Here is a 21405-nt window from a genome sequence, read left to right as displayed (position 1 = left end):
CAAGCACCGGAGGGTAGCAGAAGCAGCAATGGTTTAGAAAACACAGATACAGAAGATACAGAACAATTAAAACTCGAGCCACACGTTTTCTGAACAGTTTATTAAAATCCCAGAGCTATACTTGCACTTAACAACGAACTTAAGGACCACCATTAGTGAGCTGTTGGACAGTTATTACTTGGCCTACTTGTGTGGATGCTTGTGTGTTTTTAGGAGGCGGGGAATTTTGGCGGGTGGGGAGCTGTTTGGGGATTGTCGTGTGTGTGTGCGTGTTGCGTCTGGTCTCTGGGTGTTATGTGAATCTCGTTGTATGATTAAGAAAATAATGGAATGTGCAGAAATGAGCAGATTAACATTAGCAATTAGAGAGCAAGGAGAAAAGGAGTATTAAAAGATATGGGACTTATTCTATCAATGGTGAAATAGAAAAGTAGGAAATTGAAGTATAACATAATAGCAATGATATGTTATAATTGAGTAGCTCGGAATAAATTATAATACAAATAAAATGAGTAAGAATTGAGATTTGCTTTAAAGGATAATATGGGACTGAAATTAAAGTCTAATAATGGTGTAATAATAACACAATTTGATTCGGAAAGTCAATTAATGCAATATGAATGTAAACTTAAGAGAGAAAGATAAAATAGATACTGTGCACAAGACATATGTACCAACCGACACACTGTATAACTGAAAGGTTTTATTTGTTGTTTTATGTTTTATGTCTTATGTTTGTTTGTTGTTAAAAAATAAAAAAAAACTTTTTTATAAAAGAATTTCATTGTATTTATACTGTGTATATACGTACAATGACAATAAAGAATTCAATTCAATTCAAAATCAACTGTATTTCCCCTCGGGAGAACAATTAACCAAGGGATACAGCTTTTGCCACCTCGAGTCATAGTGGCTCCATCACGGGAAGTCTTCCAGAAAAGATTGGACAACCATTTGTTCTGGATGGTATAAGGACAGGGGGGCTGGACTAGAAGACCTCTGAGGCCCCTTCTGGCCCTATCATTCTACGATTCTATGAATCTCAGCCATATTCAAAAGGCCACTGAATCTTTTGGATGGTCCACAAATGCAGTTTCAAACACACAAAACACTCAGGCGGAAGAAGTCAGACCCGCTCTGCCATTCATCTGACTGGATGAATATAATTTATTGGGTTTTAAGAATTGCATTCAAGTTACAGGTGTAAAAAATAATAATCACAAACAGCCAATATAAACGTGTAAAATAATACAAAAATAAAGGTAGAAGTACTTTTATATATTCACGGCATCAAGTTGTGTAATAAATACAGATAAGCCCAAAAAGCTTCAATCACACGTTTTCAGTTTAACTGAAGTTACAGTAGAGGTTTCTTTTTTCTTTTTTTGTAAAAAATAACACATTTGACGGAGTCTTGCAAACGCGGTGAAAACTAGTATGAAACTTTCCATTTTGGCACCAGGTTAAAAAAAAAAAATTAAATTAAAAAAAAAAAGACGACAGTTAGCAGAGTCAGTCACCACAGGGCACAAAGACCGTTTCTTACTAGTTTTCTGAGGTACGTTTTTTCATCATCTAAAAAGTAGATTTAGCAATGCAGTTCTAACAAACTCACAGTTTCATGTCTTATCCTTCCCCTAAATCCCCTAACAACCCAGAGGGGATTCGAGAGCTCATCGGCTGTGCAAAATTCAGGAAAAAAATAAAAATTTCAGAAGACAATTTCGGCACGCTTAAGCCCCCCGCCCCAGTTGATGCTGCTAAAAATTAGAAAGGGGTTTGGGTCCAAAAAAAAGGAAGCAGAGTCTGGAATGATGGCACCGTGTTTCGACGAGTGACGCAGGGAATGGTATTCTAACGGTTCGGCATGGTTCGACCGAACCGGTTAGCTCCGAGGATCAGCTACTGGGCCCTCCCTTTACCCCGGCTCTATTCTGACTTTTATTTCCTGGTACCGAACCGGTGATAAAATAATAGTTGAATCCCACCACTGGGGAGTGAGGGCACCATGTTTGATGAGGTGCCCCGGTGTCACCCAAAACAAGAAGGGGCCTGCCAGCATCGGGGCCGTCGCGTCCAGTGGAAAGTTCACCCGTCTGCCGGAAGGAACGGCAGAGGTGGCCCCAGCCCGAGCCCGACCATCTCCAGATGTTTCCCCGTTTTTATTCCAGCAGCAAAGCTGGGGGGGTGGGGCTGTAAGCGTGCCGCCCTCTCAAGTTTGCAATCTGCCCACCCGCCCACCCACCCACCCACCCATTATATAACTTCAGCGACTTCTGACCGCACTCATCCTCGTGTCTATAAGGGGAAAACAAAAACCACACAAACGGCTACGTGGGAAGTCAGCAAGCACGGAAACTCCTTGAGGACTCAATGCCGGCCCTTCCGCCAAAACGGAAAAGAGCCAAAACTCTCGGGGAGCTGCGGTAACCCGAGAAAGCCTGTTAATAGCACTTTGGATGGGGAGTGTTGGTGGCTCCAGAGGGGCCCCTTTTTCAGTGTGTGTGTGTTTGTGTGTTTGTGTGTGTGTGTGTTTACAGCAGGCTAATTTTCTTTGCCACCCCTCCCTGATTAAATGTCTATTAGCCCTGCCATTCCCCTTCCCCTTAAAATATATATTTCTCTCTATATATTTATATATAATAAAATAAAGAAAATTAGTTTCCCCCCTTTAATAAAAATGCTGTTGGTCTGTTGAAGCAATTCCTAATGGGGAAAACAAAACCCCCCACCTCAATTGTCTTCAAATGCCCAACAGGATCAAGTATTTCTCCATTTATTATTGATTTCAGTCCTCAAAGAGCTTGGAGATTTCATTCTTTAAAAAAACAACAAACAGAGCCTAACTAAATATCTGCGCTAAATATGCTTTGCTAAGTTCAGAGTCCTTCCACCAAATGGTTTTTTTTTTTTTCTTCCCTTCAAAAGAGGGCATGAGAATTTAAGGGCCGTGACGTCATCCAGGTGTCCGGATCATCGGCGTTTATTGATGGCGCCGCAAACAAGGCACTGGTATGTCTTCAGACAGGACCCTCATCATCACAGTTTTAGAAATTATTTGGGCGATTTAATTCCCCCTCGCCCTACCTTACCCGGTTTAGGAAAAAAACAAAAATCGTAAATCACAGTTCAAGATCAACCGAGTTGAGGTAATGGAACAAAAACATTGCAAAATAAAATCGATCCCTACTCCAAAAAGAGAGAATTATTCATGTAGTGCCGAGATGGTGGAAGGTCTTGAATCGAAAAATACGGTGATTATTTATTTATTTATTTTTTAAAAAAATTCTTCTATTTTGCATGCAGTACAAAATACATCCTCCTCTACCGTGTCTTCGCTTCCAGCTTCTGCTAAACGGCTGACTCGGCTGCGCAAAAGCCGGCCTGGCTTTTTGCACGAACTTAACGCAACGCGCAAACGGAAATGGCCCACAACAGAAAGGATGGCCGGTGGGACTCCCCGGAGTCGCGCATGGGGAAAAAAAACACCCTGTTCTGTGTTGGGATTGGACTACTAGATGCTCAACTTATTTGGGGCATTAAAAGAGCATCGGTGGTTGAGCTTAAGAATAGCCAAGGAACACCAGCATAGTTAGGTCTTTGCGGTGATGATGTTTGATGCTAGTTACAAGCATTCCCTATAGCTCTTGACTTGCCAGATGTGACCAGGGCGCCGTTGGTGACAGACACTACGTCCAGTCCAACGAGCAAGAAGTTTCCTGTGCCATGGGAAACGGGTGACCCACGGGATGATAGTCGTTCTGAAAAGTACCGTGCGCAGACTGCTAATGAGTAATCAGTAGTAGTAGTATGCTAATGGTTTGGACCGGTTCGGTCAAACTGGTAGTAAAAAAAAGAGCCTCCGAGGATCCGCTGAGAGGAGGGGAAACAGTCTGAATAATCAGCCGGGAGGAGAAAGAGAAAAGTTTGCGGGATTGGCCTTCCCACCCAGGCGTGCTTTCCTCTTCTTTATCCTCTCAGTTGATTGGCGCTACAGGTCTCAGCTGGTGCGGGGAAAGCTGCGCCCGTACACATGAGGCAAAGCGTGCCCACCAAGCCACGCCCACCAAACCCGTGATAAAACAATTTGAAACCCAACCACTGGTGGGAATTTTGGAGCAGTTGGACACGTGGTGGACGCTGGTTCTGTTGGCTTCAGGCCCACATGGTTTGTGTGGGTGAAAGACTGTGCTGGTTATGCAATTCTTGGAGCAATGTCTTTCAAGTTTGGGGACTCGGAAGATGGGTGGACTTGAACTCCCAGAATCCCCCCAGCCAGCAAAGCTAGGAGTTGAAGTCCACCCATCTTCAAGCTGGCTGGGGTATTCTAGGAGTTGAAGTCCACCCATCTTCCAAGTCCCCAAGCTTGGAAAAACATATATATATTTTTCTATGTTGGATCTGTGTGTTTCAGAGTTCAGCAGAGCTTTTCATGTCGAAAACCTATTTTATTCATAACAATTGCACTTCAAACCTACTCTCCTTATCAACGCCAAAGCAGAGGCAAACCAGGTTATAAGCTGCCTTTGTCTCTGCTTCGAGATGCTGGGTAGCAACAAGGTTATGTATTTATTTATTTATATATATATATATATATATATATATATGGCTTCGCGGATCGTTAAGACAAACTATGCTAAGCAAAAAAAGAGCCTCCCATAAACGTGGCCGGATGGGCAAAAATTCTCCACCAGTTCTCCCAAGGCAGTTCTGGAGAAGACAAAGGTGGTTTGAGGATCACCATCTCATAAGTTGAATAATTTCACCTTTCTGGATGTGTCCCAGTTGGGAGAGGTGACTCAGCTGGGATAACTATGGAATTGCAGTGCATAAAGCCTGCACGACGATTCCTCGGGGAAATGGGGAGAATCCAACGAAAACCCTAGGACAACCCTACGGCCACGTTGCTCCTTCTTAAAACAATTCCTAGCTACGTTATTCCTACCAGGCACTATCTGTTACATCTGAAGAATAACTAGGTTACAACCATGCATAGATAAATTCAACACTTCTGACAAGGACACTCTATTCTAGTCTGCAAGAGGGGCCCGTTTGGGCACCCCACCGAAAGCTCCCTGCGAGAATTTAATCAGGAGCCGTGAAGCTTTCCATTTTAAGGGAACTATTCCTTGGAGACGTCCTACGGAACAAAAAGTTAAAAAGCCACCATAAAGTATTCCAAAGCTTGTCTGTTCCAGATCAACCTGGACTTTTTATTTCCAGGGGGTGGGGGGCGGAAATATGTGAATGAGTGAATCCATCCAAGAGGTAAAATATCAAAGGATTTTATTTATTTATTATTTTTTGCAAAATATTTGAGGCCTCATTTTTCTCAGCCTGAAATGGATCGCCGGTTTCTGTTTCAACGCATCCCACATTGTAATATGTGGCTGGGATTTCTCTAGAAAGGGGTGATCAGAATTAGGCCGCCAGCTGCCAATCACACCGGGTTGCTTAGGAGCAGCTGCATGGAATACTTTAGGGAGGGGGGAAAATAAATTCAAAGGCATATGCTATTTCGGGGCAGCCCGCAAGAATATTTATGTTCTGCCAGTTTTTGCTTTTTTTGGGGGAGTTTAGAAACCAGAACGGGTTAATTTTGAGCATTCTTTAAGAATGCAAACCTACTCCACTGCTTATTGTAGAAATATACTCTGTTTTGTACTTCTCTCCATATTGTTACTTGTGGGTTTGGGGCAGCCTATCTGAGAATATTTGTGTTCCTCCATTTCTCGCTTTAGGCACATCATTCTAGGCTGCCATGTTGGTTAGAGGGAGTCCTTAAGAACAGCTTTTTCCTCTCGTTTGTCCCTTGAGGAACATCTCCAATGTTGTTTGGGCTCAAGATCGATGGCATCCCCCTATTTCTCGCTGTAGGAATACTAACCAAGCCTCCATGTTGGTCATTACCATATCTGGTTAAAAACAGGTTATGTCCTCCCATTTCTCGCTTGAGCAACATGTTCAAACCATCATATGTTGGTTTGAGGCACTGTCAAGATCACTTGTGTTCCCCTCACTTCTCAGGTTGGGAATACCACCAAACCACCATGTTGGTTAGTAGCAGTCCTTAAGAACAGGGATGTTCTCCCATTTCTCGCTTTGGGAACATCTTCAAACCACGACATGTTGGTTTGGGGCAAATGTCAAGAAGAACTGTGTTCCCCCATTTCTCGCTTTGGGAACCCCACTAAACCACCATGTTGGTTAGTAGCAGCTCTTAAGGACAGTTGTGTTCCCTCAGTTCTCACTTTGGGAACATCTTCAAACCACCATATGTTGGTTTGAGGCACCATCGGGATCACTTGTGTTCCCGCATTTCTCGCTTTGGGAACATCTTCAAACCACCATATGTTGGTTTGAGGCACCATCGGGATCACTTGTGTTCCCTCATTTCTCTCTTTGGGAACATCTTCAGGCCATCATATGTTGGTTTGAGGCACCGTCGGGATCACTTGTGTTCCCTCATTTCTCGCTTTGGGAACATCTTCAAACCATCATATGTTGGTTTGAGGCACCATCGGGATCACTTGTGTTCCCTCATTTCTCGCTTTGGGAACACCACCAAACTACTATGTTGGTTATTAGCACCTTTTAGGGACAGATATATTCCCTCAGTTCTCACTTTAGGAACATCTTCAAACCCTCAAATGTTGGTCTGGAGCAGATCTAAATATCACTTGTGTTCTCTCATTTCTCGCTTTGGGAACACCACCAGACCATCATATTGGTTAGTAGCAGTCCTTAAGGACAAGTATGTTCCCATTTTTTGCTTTGGGAACAACTTCAAACCACCATATGTTAGTTTGAGGCACTGTCAACATCATTAGTGTTCCCTCATTTCTCGCTTTGGGAACATCTTCAAACTACAATATGTTAGTTTGAGGCACTGTCAACATCATTAGTGTTCCCTCATTTCTCGCTTTGGGAACATCTTCAAACTACAATATGTTAGTTTGAGGCACTGTCAACATCATTTGTGTTCCCCCATTTCTTGCTTTGGGAACAACTTCAAACCACCATATGTTAGTTTGAGGCATTGTCAACATCATTTGTGTTCCCTCATTTCTCGCTTTGGGAACATCTTCAAACTACAATATGTTAGTTTGAGGCATTGTCAACATAATTTGTGTTCCCCCATTTCTCGCTTTGGGAACATCTTCAAACTACAATATGTTAGTTTGAGGCATTGTCAACATCATTTGTGTTCCCCCATTTCTCGCTTTGGGAACATCTTCAAACCACCATATGTTAGTTTGAGGCATTGTCAACATCATTAGTGTTCCCTCATTTCTCGCTTTGGGAACATCTTCAAACTATAATGTTAGTTTGAGGCATTGTCAACATCATTAGTGTTCCCTCATTTCTCGCTTTGGGAACATCTTCAAACCGCAATATGTTAGTTTGAGGCACTGTCAAGATCATTTGTGTTCCCCCATTTCTCGCTTTGGGAACACCACCAAACCATGTTGGTTAGTGGCAGCTCTTAGGAACAGATGTGTCTCCTCAGTTCCTGCTTTGGGAACATCTTCAAACCATAATTTGTTGGTTTGAGGCACCATCAGTATCACTTGTGTTCTCTCATTTCTTGCTTTGGGAACACCAACCAAACCACCACGTTGGTTAGCAGAAGTCCCTAAGGACAATTATGTCTGCCCCTGCCCCCCCATTTTTCGCTTTAGGAACATCGTCAAACCATGATATGCTGGTTTGGAGCACCGATTATTTGTGCTCCCACATTTTTCATTTTGGGAACATCTTCAAACCAGGATATGTTTGTTTGAGGCACTGTCAAAACCATTTGTGTTTCCCCATTTCTCGCTTCGGGAACATCGCCCAACCGCCATATTGATTAGTCGCAGCCTTTAAAAACAGTTCCCTCATTTCTCGCGCTAGGAACATCTTCAAACCATGATATGTTGGTTTGGGACAGCTCTCAAGGTCATTTACATCTCGCTTTCGGGCTACGGTCCCAAATCAGCATTTTCCAGATGCATTTCCCTCAGGAACAGACCCTGATTTCTCTTGGTCACTAAACAGCAAAAGTGTTTTGGGAAACGTGAGAAAAGCAACATTTCAACGATGCAGGAAATATAGCTCCCTAAACACTTGAAATGTAAAACCCCGACATCGCTTTCCCCATTAATGTGCTCTAGATCAGGGGTCTCAAACCTGGGCAACTTTAAGACTTGTGGACTTCAACTCCCAGAATTCTGGGAGTTGAAGTCCACAAGTCTTAAAGTTGCCCAGGTTTGAGACCCCTGATCTAGGTTACTCGACAACACAAAAATATTATACTGTGACCGTTATCACATTTTAAGGTGACAAGCTAATGTGAATGCAACTTAAATATTTTTTTTTAAAAAAAGGAAAAAGCAGCTGTAAAGCTAGGCCAAGATGAAACAAAGATGTTTTCTTGGTGACAAATTAAAATTTTCAGAAGGTAAAGGAGGTCCCTGGTATTTTTTTTCTGTACCGCTTAGGGCTCCCAGCTTAGGTCTTCTGCTCGAAGAGATCGTGGTATTCTTGGTTGTCCAGCTCCCTGTTGTACTTTTCAATCTCTCGGTTCGCCTCTTCCAAGTAATCGTTCATGAACTGGTCCATTACTGGGATGAAACCATTAAGGAGAAGAATGCCATGCCCTTGTTGGAGTCTGATTCTGAGGGGGAGACTGACAGGGAATGGGAGTGTGGCTCCGGTAGCTGTAGGGCACTCAGGGAGGAACAGAGAAGGGCGCAACATGGCTTACGGGGGAGAAAAGGGCCCTGATTCCCTTCATTAGCTGCAGCTGGGAGAACAGGATATAAATGGGGCGTTTGCACACAGCACCTTGCTAGAAGCAAAGTGTGCATTATCTTGGTCTAGGTTTTGGCATCCTCCCAACGGTGATTGCTGCGTTATCTTGTGGAAGTCTGCAATTTATTATCCTGGCCTGCTGTGTTAATGACTTCAGTGTGGTTTGTGTTGGGTTTTTTAAATTTCTAATTATCTTTACTTTGGGTTTGGACTGCATTTACTCCATTTGTAGACTGTTTTTGGAAGAGTTTGATCTCCAGCCAAGGATAATTGAACATTGGGGCCCAAGTTGGAGGCATTAAAGGGAATTTATTCTACTTTTGTGACTTTGTTATTTTTGTGTCATGCCCTGGGTCATTAAAAAGAAGAAGAAGAAAAGGATTTCCAGGAAGAACTTGAGAAATGACTATAAAGAGGAGTAGAAATAGTCCTCGACTTGTGACCACAATGGAGCCAAAATGGGTATGTTGTTAAGTGAAACATTTCTCAAGTGAACATGTCCCGTTTTATGACTTTCCTTGTCCCGTTGGTTAAGGGAATCAGTGCAGCTGTTAAATTAGTAACCTGGTCATTAAGTGAATCTGGGTTCCCATAGGCCACAAAATGACTCCTGAACACTGCAACCGGTCATAAATGCGAATCGGCTGTCAAGCATCCCGAATGTAAATTGCATGACCGCGGGGAGGCTTGCATTGGTCGTTAAGTGTGAAAAATGATCGTGAGTTACTATTTTCAGTGCCATTGTAACGTCGGTCACTAAATGAACTGTTTTAAGTCAAGGACTACCTGTAGTGCTCGGCTTACGATCACAATTGGACCCCCAATTCAATCACCAGGAGACGGTGAGTTCTAGTCCCACTTTAGGTGTGAGGTGCCGACCAGGAGGGTGATTTTGCACGGGTAAATACTCTCTTTCAGCCCAACCCACCTCACAGCGTTGTGGGGAAAACAGGGGGAGGAAAGAGTATTAGGTATGTTCATCACCTTAAAAGTATTTATAAAAATTAATCTAAGTAAAATAAAGGAAATAGTGCCAGGCTATGCTGCAAAACACACTACATGTAACAAAAGATACATGGATGATAATCCATTTTGTCGCCAAAGAAATTCACAAACTGTGTTCCATTGTAGAAGTAGCCAGCGGGAAGTGGATCCAGGTGTCGTTTTACCTGGAATTCAGAGAGGGACAAAGAGAGATTGCTGAGGGTGGTATCCATAAAACACACTCCCACTGGAAGTCCCTAAATGTACATTTTTAGAAATTTTGATCTGCCTAGTTTAAATTATTATATTAAAATAATTAAACTAGGCAGATCAAAATTGTTTTAATTAGTTTCCTATTGGTTCTATAGCCCAGACTCGCCTTAGAGGGAAGATGGCTGGCATACAACTTTAATAAATAAAAATATAAATAAATTGGGATCACGGGTGAATTTGGCCTAGAAACTGAGTCTTATGAAATGGAAACACACACACACACAAAAAACCCAGTCTCTTAGTAGTATCAGACCCAGCAGAAACCAACATAAAACAGTAGGGAATTCAACTTACGACAAAAATGGAGCCCAACATTTCTGTTGCTAAGCGTAAGCATCTGTTAAGTGAGTTTTGCCCCATTTTACGACCTTCCTTGCCACAGTTCGGGGTTAATAATTTGGTTGTTATGTGAATCTGGCTTCCTCCGTTGACTTTGCTGGTCAGAAGGTCGCAAAACGGGGATTGCGCGATCCCGGGACGCTGGAACTGTCATAAATACGAGTCAGTTGCCAAGCGGCCAAATTTTGACTACGTGACCATGGCGGTTGTAAGTCGCTTTTTTTCCAGTGCCGTTGTAACTTTGAATGGTCACTAAATGAACTGTTGTAAGTCGAAGACTACCTGCACACAACTCTTAGATGTAGATTAACAGAGTTGGAAGGGACCTTGTAGGTCATCTAGCCCAACCCCCACACCCCGCCCCGCCCCGCCCAAGCAGGAGACCCTACTCAGAGGAAAAGCATGTGCAGCAAACTACAAAGGCTCAGCAAAGGGAACACAATTAACCTTTATCTACTTTTATCTACTTTATATTCCAAAGCTCCTGAGGGCAGGATGAGAAGCAACGGATGGAAACAAATCAAGGACAGAAGCAACCTCGAACTAAGGAAGAATTTCCTAACAGGGAGGACAATTGGCCAGTGGAACTGCCTGCCACCAGAAGTTGTGGGTGCTCCATCCCTGGAGGTTTTCAAGAAGAGATTGGACTGCCATTTGTCTGAAATGGTATAGGATCTCCTGCTTGAGCTGGGGGTTGGACTAGAAGACCTCCAAGGTCCCTTCCAGCTCTATTATGATGGATCGATTGATACTTTTTTGCTCCGCTCTGCTTACTCAGCTGTTCCTGCCCAGAAGCCACTTGGCTCACTTACGTGAATGTTCTTGATCTCCTGAGACGTCAACATGCCCCGAGTCTTCAGAGCTTTTCTTTGTGGCTTCTGGGTTTGGGGGAGAGAAAGAAAAAACCAGTTTAGCTTATTTAAAACCCAAAGGAAAAACAAAGCCAACAACAACAACAAAAAAAGAATAAGGTCGGATAATTGTAGGGTATAAGTTAGGAACAATTGTTTGCTTTGAGCAACTTTAACCATCATCTGCCAAACAAACCACAATCCACCAAACTATATCATCCACCAAACAAACCACATCATCCATCAAACAAACCACCATCTGCCAAACAAACCATCCGCCCAACAAACCACCATCAACCAAACGGATGCTCAGGGGTCCCAGCAGTTTCTGTTCTTGAAATAATGACCCATGATATGGAGATGGAAAGAGGAAGAATTTGGGAAAGAAAGGTTAGTCCTCAAGTTACAGCCATTTGTGACTGTTCATTTAGTGACTGTTCAAAGATTCCAATTATAAATGGCATTTCATTTAAATGTATTTGATTCCAATTTTATTTTAAATCACATTTGAGAGGCATTTAAATCGGATAAAACTATTCAATTTCATTTTAAAATTTGATTCAACTGCATTTTAAATTGTTATTTTATTCCAATTCCATTTTAAATCGCATTTGATTCCAATTCCATTTTAAATCGTTATTTTATTCCAATTTTATTTTAAATCGTTATTTTATTCCAATTCCATTTTAAATCGCATTTGATTCCAATTCCATTTTAAATTCACATTTGATTCCAATTTCATTTTAAATTCAATTCCATTTTATTCCATTTTTATTTTAAATCGTTATTTTATTCCAATTTTATTTTAAATCGTTATTTTATTCCAATTCCATTTTAAATCACATTTTATTCCAATTTCATTTTAAATCGTATTTGATTCCAATTCCATTTTAAATCACATTTGATTCCAATTCCATTTTAAATCGTATTTTATTCCAATTCCATTTTAAATCGTTATTTTATTCCAATTCCATTTTAAATCACATTTTATTCCAATTTCATTTTAAATCGTATTTGATTCCAATTCCATTTTAAATCGTTATTTTATTCCAATTCCATTTTAAATTGCATTTGATTCCAATTCCATTTTAAATCGTTATTTTATTCCAATTTTATTTTAAATCGTTATTTTATTCCAATTCCATTTTAAATATTTTATTCCAATTCCATTTTAAATCGTTATTTTATTCCAATTCCATTTTAAACCGTATTTGATTCCAATTCCATTTTAAATCGTTATTTTATTCCAATTTTATTTTAAATCGTTATTTTATTCCAATTCCATTTTAAATCGTTATTTTATTCCAATTCCATTTTAAATTGTTATTTGATTCCAATTCCATTTTAAATTGTTATTTGATTCCAATTCCATTTTAAATCGTTATTTGATTCCAATTCCATTTTAAATTGTATTGATCAGATTTTAGTAATAATTTGTGCCTGGAACTCTGCACTTCGATATGGCCCAGGGGGCTAATCAATAAAGTAAACTCAACCAAACTCAACGGTGGGGCAAAGAAAGCCGTAAAATGGGCCAAACCTCAACCCATGCCTCACTTAGCAACATAAATTTTGGGCTCAACTGTGGCTGATAAGTCGAGGGCTTTTCAGGGTTGTATGCCAGCTAAAGGACATTTTTTTGCCTAGCCTGAAGTCACTTGGGAGTCTTGGTAGCCCACCGGATGTGACCCTGATATTCAAGTTCGACAAAATTCCTACCACCATTTTACCGGGGGACGTAACACAAGGACCATCAAATATTCAGGCTCAAATCTCGAAAGCCGCTGTGGAAACCTGGACGGCAATTATCTCAGAGAAGACAGTGAGACTGAGATAGCGGGGTGCCAGGAGTGGGCAGCTTCTAATCCAGATATGTTTAATTTAATATCTGATTGGGGCACCAGGGCCCTTTCAGCTTTGATCTACTAATGAAATTCTGGAGAGCGCTCAACCGGATTTGAACCAACTTTGGCAGGTGCCAATCACTGCCTTCCTTCAGTCTCGGGAGACGATGGGATCATGCTCTGAAAAGAGGTGCTAAAAGAGCATCTAGTGTGGCTAAAAAGGCCAATTTGAGAGGGGCAATCCCTTCCACAATGAGGACCGATACAGTCTGTCCCTGTCCCAGCCCACGGATTTCGCTGGTTCCGGGACTGCCCAACGAATGTCTCTTCTTCGAATTGGAGAAGGCCATGCAGAGTCTTTAGCCTCCAAGCTGAACGGTGTCCATTCCCAAGGCCTTTAGAGCCCTCTTGCAGATATCGCAGCTGGGGTCTCCCTCTTGGGCGTTCCCCCTGCGCTAATTCTCCATACAGGAGGTCTTTTGGATTCCAGCCGCCGGCCATCCTCACGACATGCCCAAGCCAGCATAGACGTCGCTGTTTCAATAGTCCACACAGGCTAGGAATTACAGCACGTTCCAAAGACTATAGCCCTTTAGCCTAGAGGTCGCCAACCTTTTGGACCTCAGGGACCACCAAACTCATCATTTTAAATCCCGCGGACCAGAGACCCTGGGAAAATCCCCCAAAAAGTCTGCAGGAAAATTCCCCATCCCGTTTTCCTACCGATCGATCGTTCTTTATTTGGGATCGCAGGAGACTGTCTCCAGCTCCGTTCTCAGGGAGAGAGAGAGAGAGAGAAGAGAGACTTTTGGCTTTATGAAAGGAAAGCAGCAGAAGCAGCAGAAGTCTTTCTTTCTCTCCCCCAAACTCCGCCAGAAATGAGAGCCTCTTGGAGCAGGAGGAGGCCTTGCAGGGTCCCAAAGACTCATTTCAGGTGGAGTTTGGGGGAGAGAAAGAAAGACTTTGGCTGCTTTCCTTGTGTGCAGCCAAAAGCAGAAGAAGAAAGAAGCGGAAAGAAGCAGACCGGTGGCCAGACCAGGTGTGTGGGGCAAGTTCCCCCCCCTCCCCGCCTTTCCCCCCTCCTCTCACCTCGTGTTGTCCACAATGCAAGCGATGCAAGCCTTGTGTTCCCGTGGGCCATGTGGGAGGCGCAGCCTTGTGTTCCCACGCAGCCTGGATTAATTGCTTTGGGGGGGACATTTCTCTGCAGACCCTCAAAATTTTCTCGCGGATCACCGGTGGTTCCCGGCCCACTGGTTGACGGCCACTGCTCTAGGGCACTTCCCCTGCACTATTTCTCCATACAGGAATTGGCCATCCTCACCACATGCCCAAGCCAGCGCAGACGTCGCTGTTTCAATAGGGCATACATGCTAGTAATTCCAGCATGTTCTAAGACTATAGCCCTTTAGCCCTTTTCACCCAGGATCTCCAAGCCATGTGGTCCTGTCCACCATTAAACCACCTTTCCAAGCAGTCACCATGTTTCCAGTGTCTTTCTTCCCACTCGGAACTGAACCCAGAAGAATATTTCTTCCAACATGGGAATTAAGATTAACAAACAAAAAAAATCTGGCATATACAAGATTGGGAAAAATAGCTTTTAGCCTTCAAGTATTTAGTATCTAAGGCGAGCGTATTCATAAATGGGGAAATGACAAAATCATTTGAAATAACGAAGTAGTTAGACAGGGCTGTCCACTGCTTTTCATCCTGACATTAGAAACATTATTCAGAAGAATCAGATTAAATAAGGAAATAAAAGGAACGCAAATTAAAAAAAGAAGAATATAAATTACAGGCTTTTGCTGATGATATGGCATTGATTATTGAAGACCTATTGGAATCTGGCCCAATACTGTTGCAGGAAATAGAAAAATCTGGCGAGGTAGCAGGTCTTAAAATTAATAAAGAAAAAACCAAAATGTTAGTTAAAAATTTGACCGCGAAAGATAAAAGAGAACTGGAAGAAGTAATGGGCCTCCAAATTGTAAAAAAAAAAAGTTAAATATCTAGGTATTTGGCTAAGGAAGAGAAGGATAATTATATAAAACCTATACAGCAAATAAGGAATGATTTGGACAAATGGAGTAAGGCACAGCCAACAAGAAGATCGAGAAGCAGCTGCAGGTGCCAATACTGGAAATATAAAAGTGGGGCTGCTTGGTCATCCTGCAAACTTGACATCGTATCGTGAGGGGATGCCGCCTCAGAAATGTTCCCTGGATCCCTGCCTGAAATACAGCGTCTCGAGGGCAGCGCTGCCCAGTGGTTAAAGGATCTAGATATCCGCCCGTAGGCTTAGCTGCTCATGTATCATCTAATTTTATTCACACTTTTTAGGCATCGCCAGTGCTGCGTGTTTTTAACACGGTTCACTGTTCTTTGCTGTGTTTTATGTTTTGATATTCGATCAATTCATCCAGTGCAGTGGTGGAGCTTTTCGCCTCGCAATCGCGAGGCTGTGAGTTCCACCCGAGGTAGATATCTAATATTTGGAATATAGACTCTCCTCCTCCAGCAGGGGGGTCAGACTAGAAGACCTCCAAGGTCCCCTTCCGACTCCGTTATTCTATGTTCTATGACACCCATTTCATGTACTGTTTTTGTGTGTAAGTTTTTATATTTCGATACACGTTTCATCTGCTCCGGTGTGTGCAATGGCGGGGAAACTAATCAAGGAGAGAAGCCATTTAGAACCAAGGAGAAATTTCTGAAAGTTAGAACAATGAATCAGTGGAACAACTTGCCTCCAGAATTTGGTGAATTCTCCAACACTGGAAGTGTTTAAGAAGAGATTGGATAACCATTTGTCTGAAGTGGTATACAGGGTTTCCTGCCTAAGCAGGGGGTCGGACTAGAAGACCTCCAAGGTCCCTTTCAACTCCATTATTCTATTCCGTTCCCTATTCTATTCTATTCTATTCTATTCTAATGATACACATTTCATATGCTATTTTTTGTTAAGTAACAAATGACAGATAATCAGAGTTGGAAGGGACCTTGTAGGTCATCTAGTCCAACCCCCCCCCCCAGGCGGGAGACCCTACACCATTTCTGACAGATGGGAGTCCAATCTCTTCTTGAAAGTCTCAAGTGATGAAGCTCCCACAACTTCCGAGGACAACTTCTGTTCCATGGGTTGATTGTTCTCACTGTCAGAAAATTTCTCTTTATTTCCAGGTTGAATCTCTCCTTGTTCAGCTTCCATCCATTCTTCCTTGTCTGGGCTTCGGGTGCTTTAGAAAACAGCTTGACCCCCTTCCTCCTCTCTGGGGCAGCCCCTCAAATATTGGAAGATGCTCTCCTGCCTCCCCTGGTCCTTCTCTTCCCTGGACTAGCCAGGCCCAGTTCCTGCAACCGTTCTTCGTATGTTTTAGCCTCCAGTCCCCTAATCCTCCTGGTTGCTCTTCTCTGTACTTTTTCTAGAGTCTCAACATCTTTTTTTATAGTGTGGTGACCAAAACTGGATGCAGGACTCTAGGTGTGGTCTTACTAAGGCTTTATAGAGCGGTATTAGAACCTCCCTTGATCTCGATTGTATCCCTCTGTTAATGCAACTTTGGATTTCATTGGCTTTTTTGGCTGCTGCTGCACACGGCTGGCTCCTATTTAGCTGGTTGACCACTAAGACTCCAAGATCCCCCTCCCAGTTCCTGCTATTGAGCCTGGTTTCACCCAGTCTATATGGGTCCTTTTGGGTGTTCTTATGCATTAATTCTGTACATAAGTTCTTACGCATTCATGCTGTGTTTTGTTATAGGGTTCATTGCGCACTGTGTTATCATCCAGGATTGTAATTGGCTTAAACCAGCTAACTTTTTTCTCTGTTGGAAGAATTCGTATCATGAGAAGAGGAAGAAAAAAATGTTTTATAAATGACAAGCTAGACTGATGCTTACATTTGACAACCTGATACATTTTTAAACGATTTGGCATGTATATCAAAGACCCCGAAATCAATCCCTTGTTTGAAATGGTATACGGTCTTCCGCTTGAGGAAGGGAGGGGGCTGGACTAGAAGACCTCCAAGGTCCCTTCCAACTCCATTATTCCATATTCTTGAATCAGTTTTTACCTTGTGTTCTCCAAAGCTCCTGAACCTGAAGGCAGAATATGAAGCAATGGATGGAAACGAACCAAGGAGCAATGCAGTGTGGAATGAAGGAGAAACTTCCTAAGAGTGAGAACAATTAGTCAGGGGAACTGCTTGCCACCAGAAGCTGTGGATGCATCACTGGAGGTCTTTATGAAGAGATTGGACAACCCATTTGTCTGAAATGGTATAGCTTCTCCTGCTTGTGCAAGGGGTTGGACTAGAAGACCTCCAAGGTCCCTTCCAACTCTGTTATTCTCTTCTCTTCTCTCTTCTCTATTTCTATCTATATTTTCTTCTCTTCCTGTTCTAAATTCTATTCTATTCTATTTTCTATTCCATTCCTATTTCTATTTGTATTCCTGTCCTATCCTATTTCCTATTCTATTTTCTATTTTCTATTCTATATTTCTCCTTTATCTATATTCTCCTCTTCTTCTTCTAATTTCTATTCTATTCTATTTTCTATTCTTTTCAATTCTATTGTTTATTTCTCTTCCATCTATATACTCTTCTCTTTCCCCTTCCCTTCCAGTCCAGATTCAGCTATATACTTATTATTTATAGGTGTGTGTGTGTGTGTGTGTGTGTGTGTGTGTATGTATATGTATATACAGATATATATAGATATATGTGTGTATGTGTACATGTATATATGCACCCCCCCCAACCTTTTCTTGGTTATGATGGATGGAAACTGAACCAGGAGAGATTCAACCTGGAAATAAAGAGAAACTTTCTGACAGGGAGAACCATCAACCCGTGGAATAGAAGTTGCCTTCAGAAGTTGTGGGAGCTTCATCACCGGAAGCTTTCAAGAAGAGATTGGACTGCCATCTGTCAGAAATGGTGTAGGGTCTCCCACTTGGGCGGGGGTGGGTGGGTGGGGGGTAAACTAGATGACCTCTAAGGTCCCTTCCAACTCTACTTACCTGTTATCTGTTATTTATGCTGCGTGGAGCTGTGCAGTTAGGCCCAGGACCAATCCCACTAACTGGTCATTATCCAAGCCTTTCTCCTTGGTTCTCTGCATTAAAAGAAACTTTGGGAGGCCCACAATGAAAGAATCCCGGCTACTGCTGTGTTTGGGAGGCGAGCCCTATTTATAGAATCGGTCTTCAGACCTTTCTCTGCCCTTTCCCCCCCCGCCTCTGCTCCACCCAGACAGCCCCGGCCCCTCTTTCTGCGCAAAGCTTCTCTTCCCATCTGTCCCTTGTATCTGCAAAGGTCGGGTCTGCTTTCTAGTTGGTGGCTTGCTGACTTAGTGAGAACTAACTCCCCGTGACTTTCGCCTGCCGCCGTGCACTCGGGTCCCCGGCAGAACCGAGATGAGCTCACCCCGACAGATGTCCTGAAGCCCACGAGAAAAGCAGAAAGGGCACCGGGGTTTGGTGGCGGCAGGGAAACTTGAAGTTCACGTTGGCTCCCTTGTCGCTGTCCTCTCGACAAGGAAGGCATGCAAATTATCCTTATGTAACAAGGCTGGCTCTATATTGGTGTTTCGCTACGAAACTAGGTGGCCGGGCTTAGTTTTGGGGGAGGAAAATAAGGAGGGGGGGGGGGAAATCTGCCTCTGTCTACCAGCCTCCATCGGCGTTCGTCTGGCTAGCGTCCTGTCAGTGTGTGCGAGAGAAGAGGGCTATTTGGAAACTGAAAGAGTATTTGCTGTGTGAGCAGGGAGACAGCAAGGAGCCAGGGCATGGCGTAGCTCAACTGTTCTGTACTAAAGCTGCTTGGCGCTCTGAAACTGAAACTGGAACTCCTCTCCTCTGCTTGTGTTTTGCATTTGGAAGAGATTTCTTTTCAGGTTGGAAGGGGGAGTAGAACTCCTTTGCATCAGGGTGTGTTAATATTTATATTATTATTATTAAAAATAATAATAATAATAATAACAACAAAAACATAATAGCAATAATAGCAATAATAGCAATAACAACAACACCAATAATAATAATAGTAATAATAATAATAGTAATAATAATAATAGTAATAATAATAATAGTAATAATAATAATAGTAATAATAATAGTAATAATAATAATAATAATAATATTATAGGAAATACTAATGCTCTGATGGTCATTTCAAAAAATCCTTTCTTAGTGAGCCCCTAGAAGCCAAGAGGAACATATGGGCCAAATTTCAACTTTGTGGCCTTTACAGTTCTGGAGATTTTGTGATGATGCATGAGTGGCATTTTGCTTTTATATATAGATCATTTCTTGTGAGCCACCTTTGCAAATAAAATCCAGGATCCTTCATCCGGGTAAGATCTCTTATCAAAGCCAGTTTGCAGTGACAGCAGTGGTACCAAACCAGATGTTCCTGTCAGGAGCTCTGCCATGGAACTAAAAATTCAGCGTCTGTGCTAAACATTTCATAACCTAAATGCATTTCTTTGCAATGTGGGCATCACAGGTGGCGGGTTCTCTCTAGCTTTCAGAGCCCAAACACCTCACTTTAATGCCTTCAGACGTGTACAGCTAGTCCTCGACTTACAACAGTGCGTTCAGTGACCGTTCGACGTTGCAACAGCCCTGAAAAAAAAAGTGACTTAGGGCCCTTTTTTCACACGACCATTGCAGCATCCCCAGGGTGACGTGGTTTACATTTGGATGCTTGACAATCGACTCGCATTTATGACGGTTGCGACCTTCTGGACGAGCAACTTCAACGGGGAAAATGCATTCACCGAACGATCAGGTTACTGGTTTTAACAACTTTGGTGATTCACTTAAAAAATACGGGGCAAGAGAAGTCGTAAAATAGGGCAAAACTCAAATGAATTTTTCACTTAGCGACGTGAATTTTGGAGTCAGTTGTGGTCGTAAGTTGAGGACTACCTGCAATTTCCTAATGAGGGAGGGGTAACTCCACTTCTCCCCCCCGTGCCTCCGAGGAATCCGGTAGAGACTCTCACCTGTTTGGCCGTCTGCCTGAGCCAGTCCTTCATGTCATCTTCTTTGAGAGAACATCCCACAAACACCAAGAAGCTTTCCTGAGATCCCGAATAATCCCGGTTCTCAGTTCTGGACTCGGGAGGGGAAGGGAGGGGCCCCTCCTGGACAGGTACCAGGCTTAAGGTGTTGGAAAATGCATGGTGACATACTTCGACCGTCCGGTCCGAATCTGCGTCAGAGAAACGGCAAAAGGGGATAAGGGAGGGTTATTCATGGGAGGTGTCTGTGGTTCAGTGAGGAGGGGTCCCTGAGGTGCTCTCGGGTAATAAGCAGGGGTAGGGATTCTGCCCATTTGGACTGGTTCCTGTGAACTGGGAGCTATGGCGATCAGTTGGCCCCTGTCTCCAACCTTGGCAACTTTAAGCCCTGCGGACTTCAACTCCCAGAATTCCCCAGCCAGTTTGCTGGTGTTGTGGTTAGCCGGCAGCAGGTGTGGACGGCTGAGGAGAGCGAGGACTCAGATGAGGGCCCAGGACCATTAGGGAGTAGAGTGCTGCTTTCGGAGATGGTGGGGGCTGGCAGCAGCGATGAGGAGGTTCCCGAGGAGCCTGTGCTAAGTGCGCGTGAGCGCAGGTTCGCTCGTAGGAGAGAGAGCAGCTGCAGCAGCACGGGCGACTCGGGAGTCAGGCTGCAAGGTAATGGCCCCTCCTTCAAGAAGATAAAAGCCAGGTTGGAAGAAGCGTCCTTTGCAGAAGGCAAAGACGCTCTGAAACTCAGCCTCGTGGACATTATAGTTAGTATTTGAAAACTCTTGCAAACTATCCCTTATCGGTGGGTTTTTTGGCAGCTGTGGAAAAACAACTGGGCCAGGCTCTTCCTTATCGGAGCTAATTAGTTGGAAGCAGCCTTTTCTCTGTGAAGAAACAGAATTCGTGGATTAAACCTTAAAAGGTGGGGGTTGCGGCTTTGGTCTTGCGTTTGCTCTCTTGGAACCAGGTTGGGTCAGATCAGCTGGCTGGGAAATTCTGGGAGTTGGAACTCCACCAGGCTTAAAGTTGCCAAGGTTGGAGACCCCTGGACGAGTCTGTCCTTTATTTCCGTGTTTGATAGCTCAGCTGACAGGCGGATTGCCACGCCTCAGCTGTTTCCCTCACCGGGGGGGGGGGCTGCAGTAGAAGGTAAGTTTCACAACAATTTCAGCAAAACGGGTTCTCTGCCCGGTTGCTGGGTAGGCGTGGCCATGGTGGGGCGTGGCCTAGTCGGCCTCCTGCACCGCGGCGGGGAAGGGGGCGTTTTCACCCTCCCGGGACTCCGGAGGCTTT

At 43.3% G+C, this 21405-nt stretch overlaps 1 protein-coding gene across 1 annotated transcript in view; it reads right to left on the bottom strand.

Annotated features, from left to right (window-relative positions):
* Positions 1-1138: 1138 nt before the first annotated feature.
* The window catches only part of DNAAF9 (dynein axonemal assembly factor 9), a 119128-nt gene continuing 98861 nt past the window's right edge, over positions 1139-21405 (bottom strand). Inside the window, exons 33-36 of the mRNA XM_087962569.1 lie at positions 20104-20312; positions 11205-11270; positions 9872-9965; positions 1139-8606 (exon numbers count right to left, since the gene is read on the bottom strand). Coding sequence (XP_087818695.1) covers positions 8494-8606; positions 9872-9965; positions 11205-11270; positions 20104-20312 — 482 coding nt within the window. The 3' untranslated portion in view covers positions 1139-8493. The remainder of the gene's footprint in view (positions 8607-9871; positions 9966-11204; positions 11271-20103; positions 20313-21405) is intronic.

This window comes from Notechis scutatus, chromosome 4 (genome assembly GCF_049901735.1).
Source record: "Notechis scutatus isolate UNSWTSFEM ecotype Mainland chromosome 4, rNotScu1.2, whole genome shotgun sequence".
Lineage (NCBI taxonomy): Eukaryota > Metazoa > Chordata > Lepidosauria > Squamata > Elapidae > Notechis > Notechis scutatus.
This window is presented reverse-complemented; position numbering and strand designations above follow the sequence as displayed.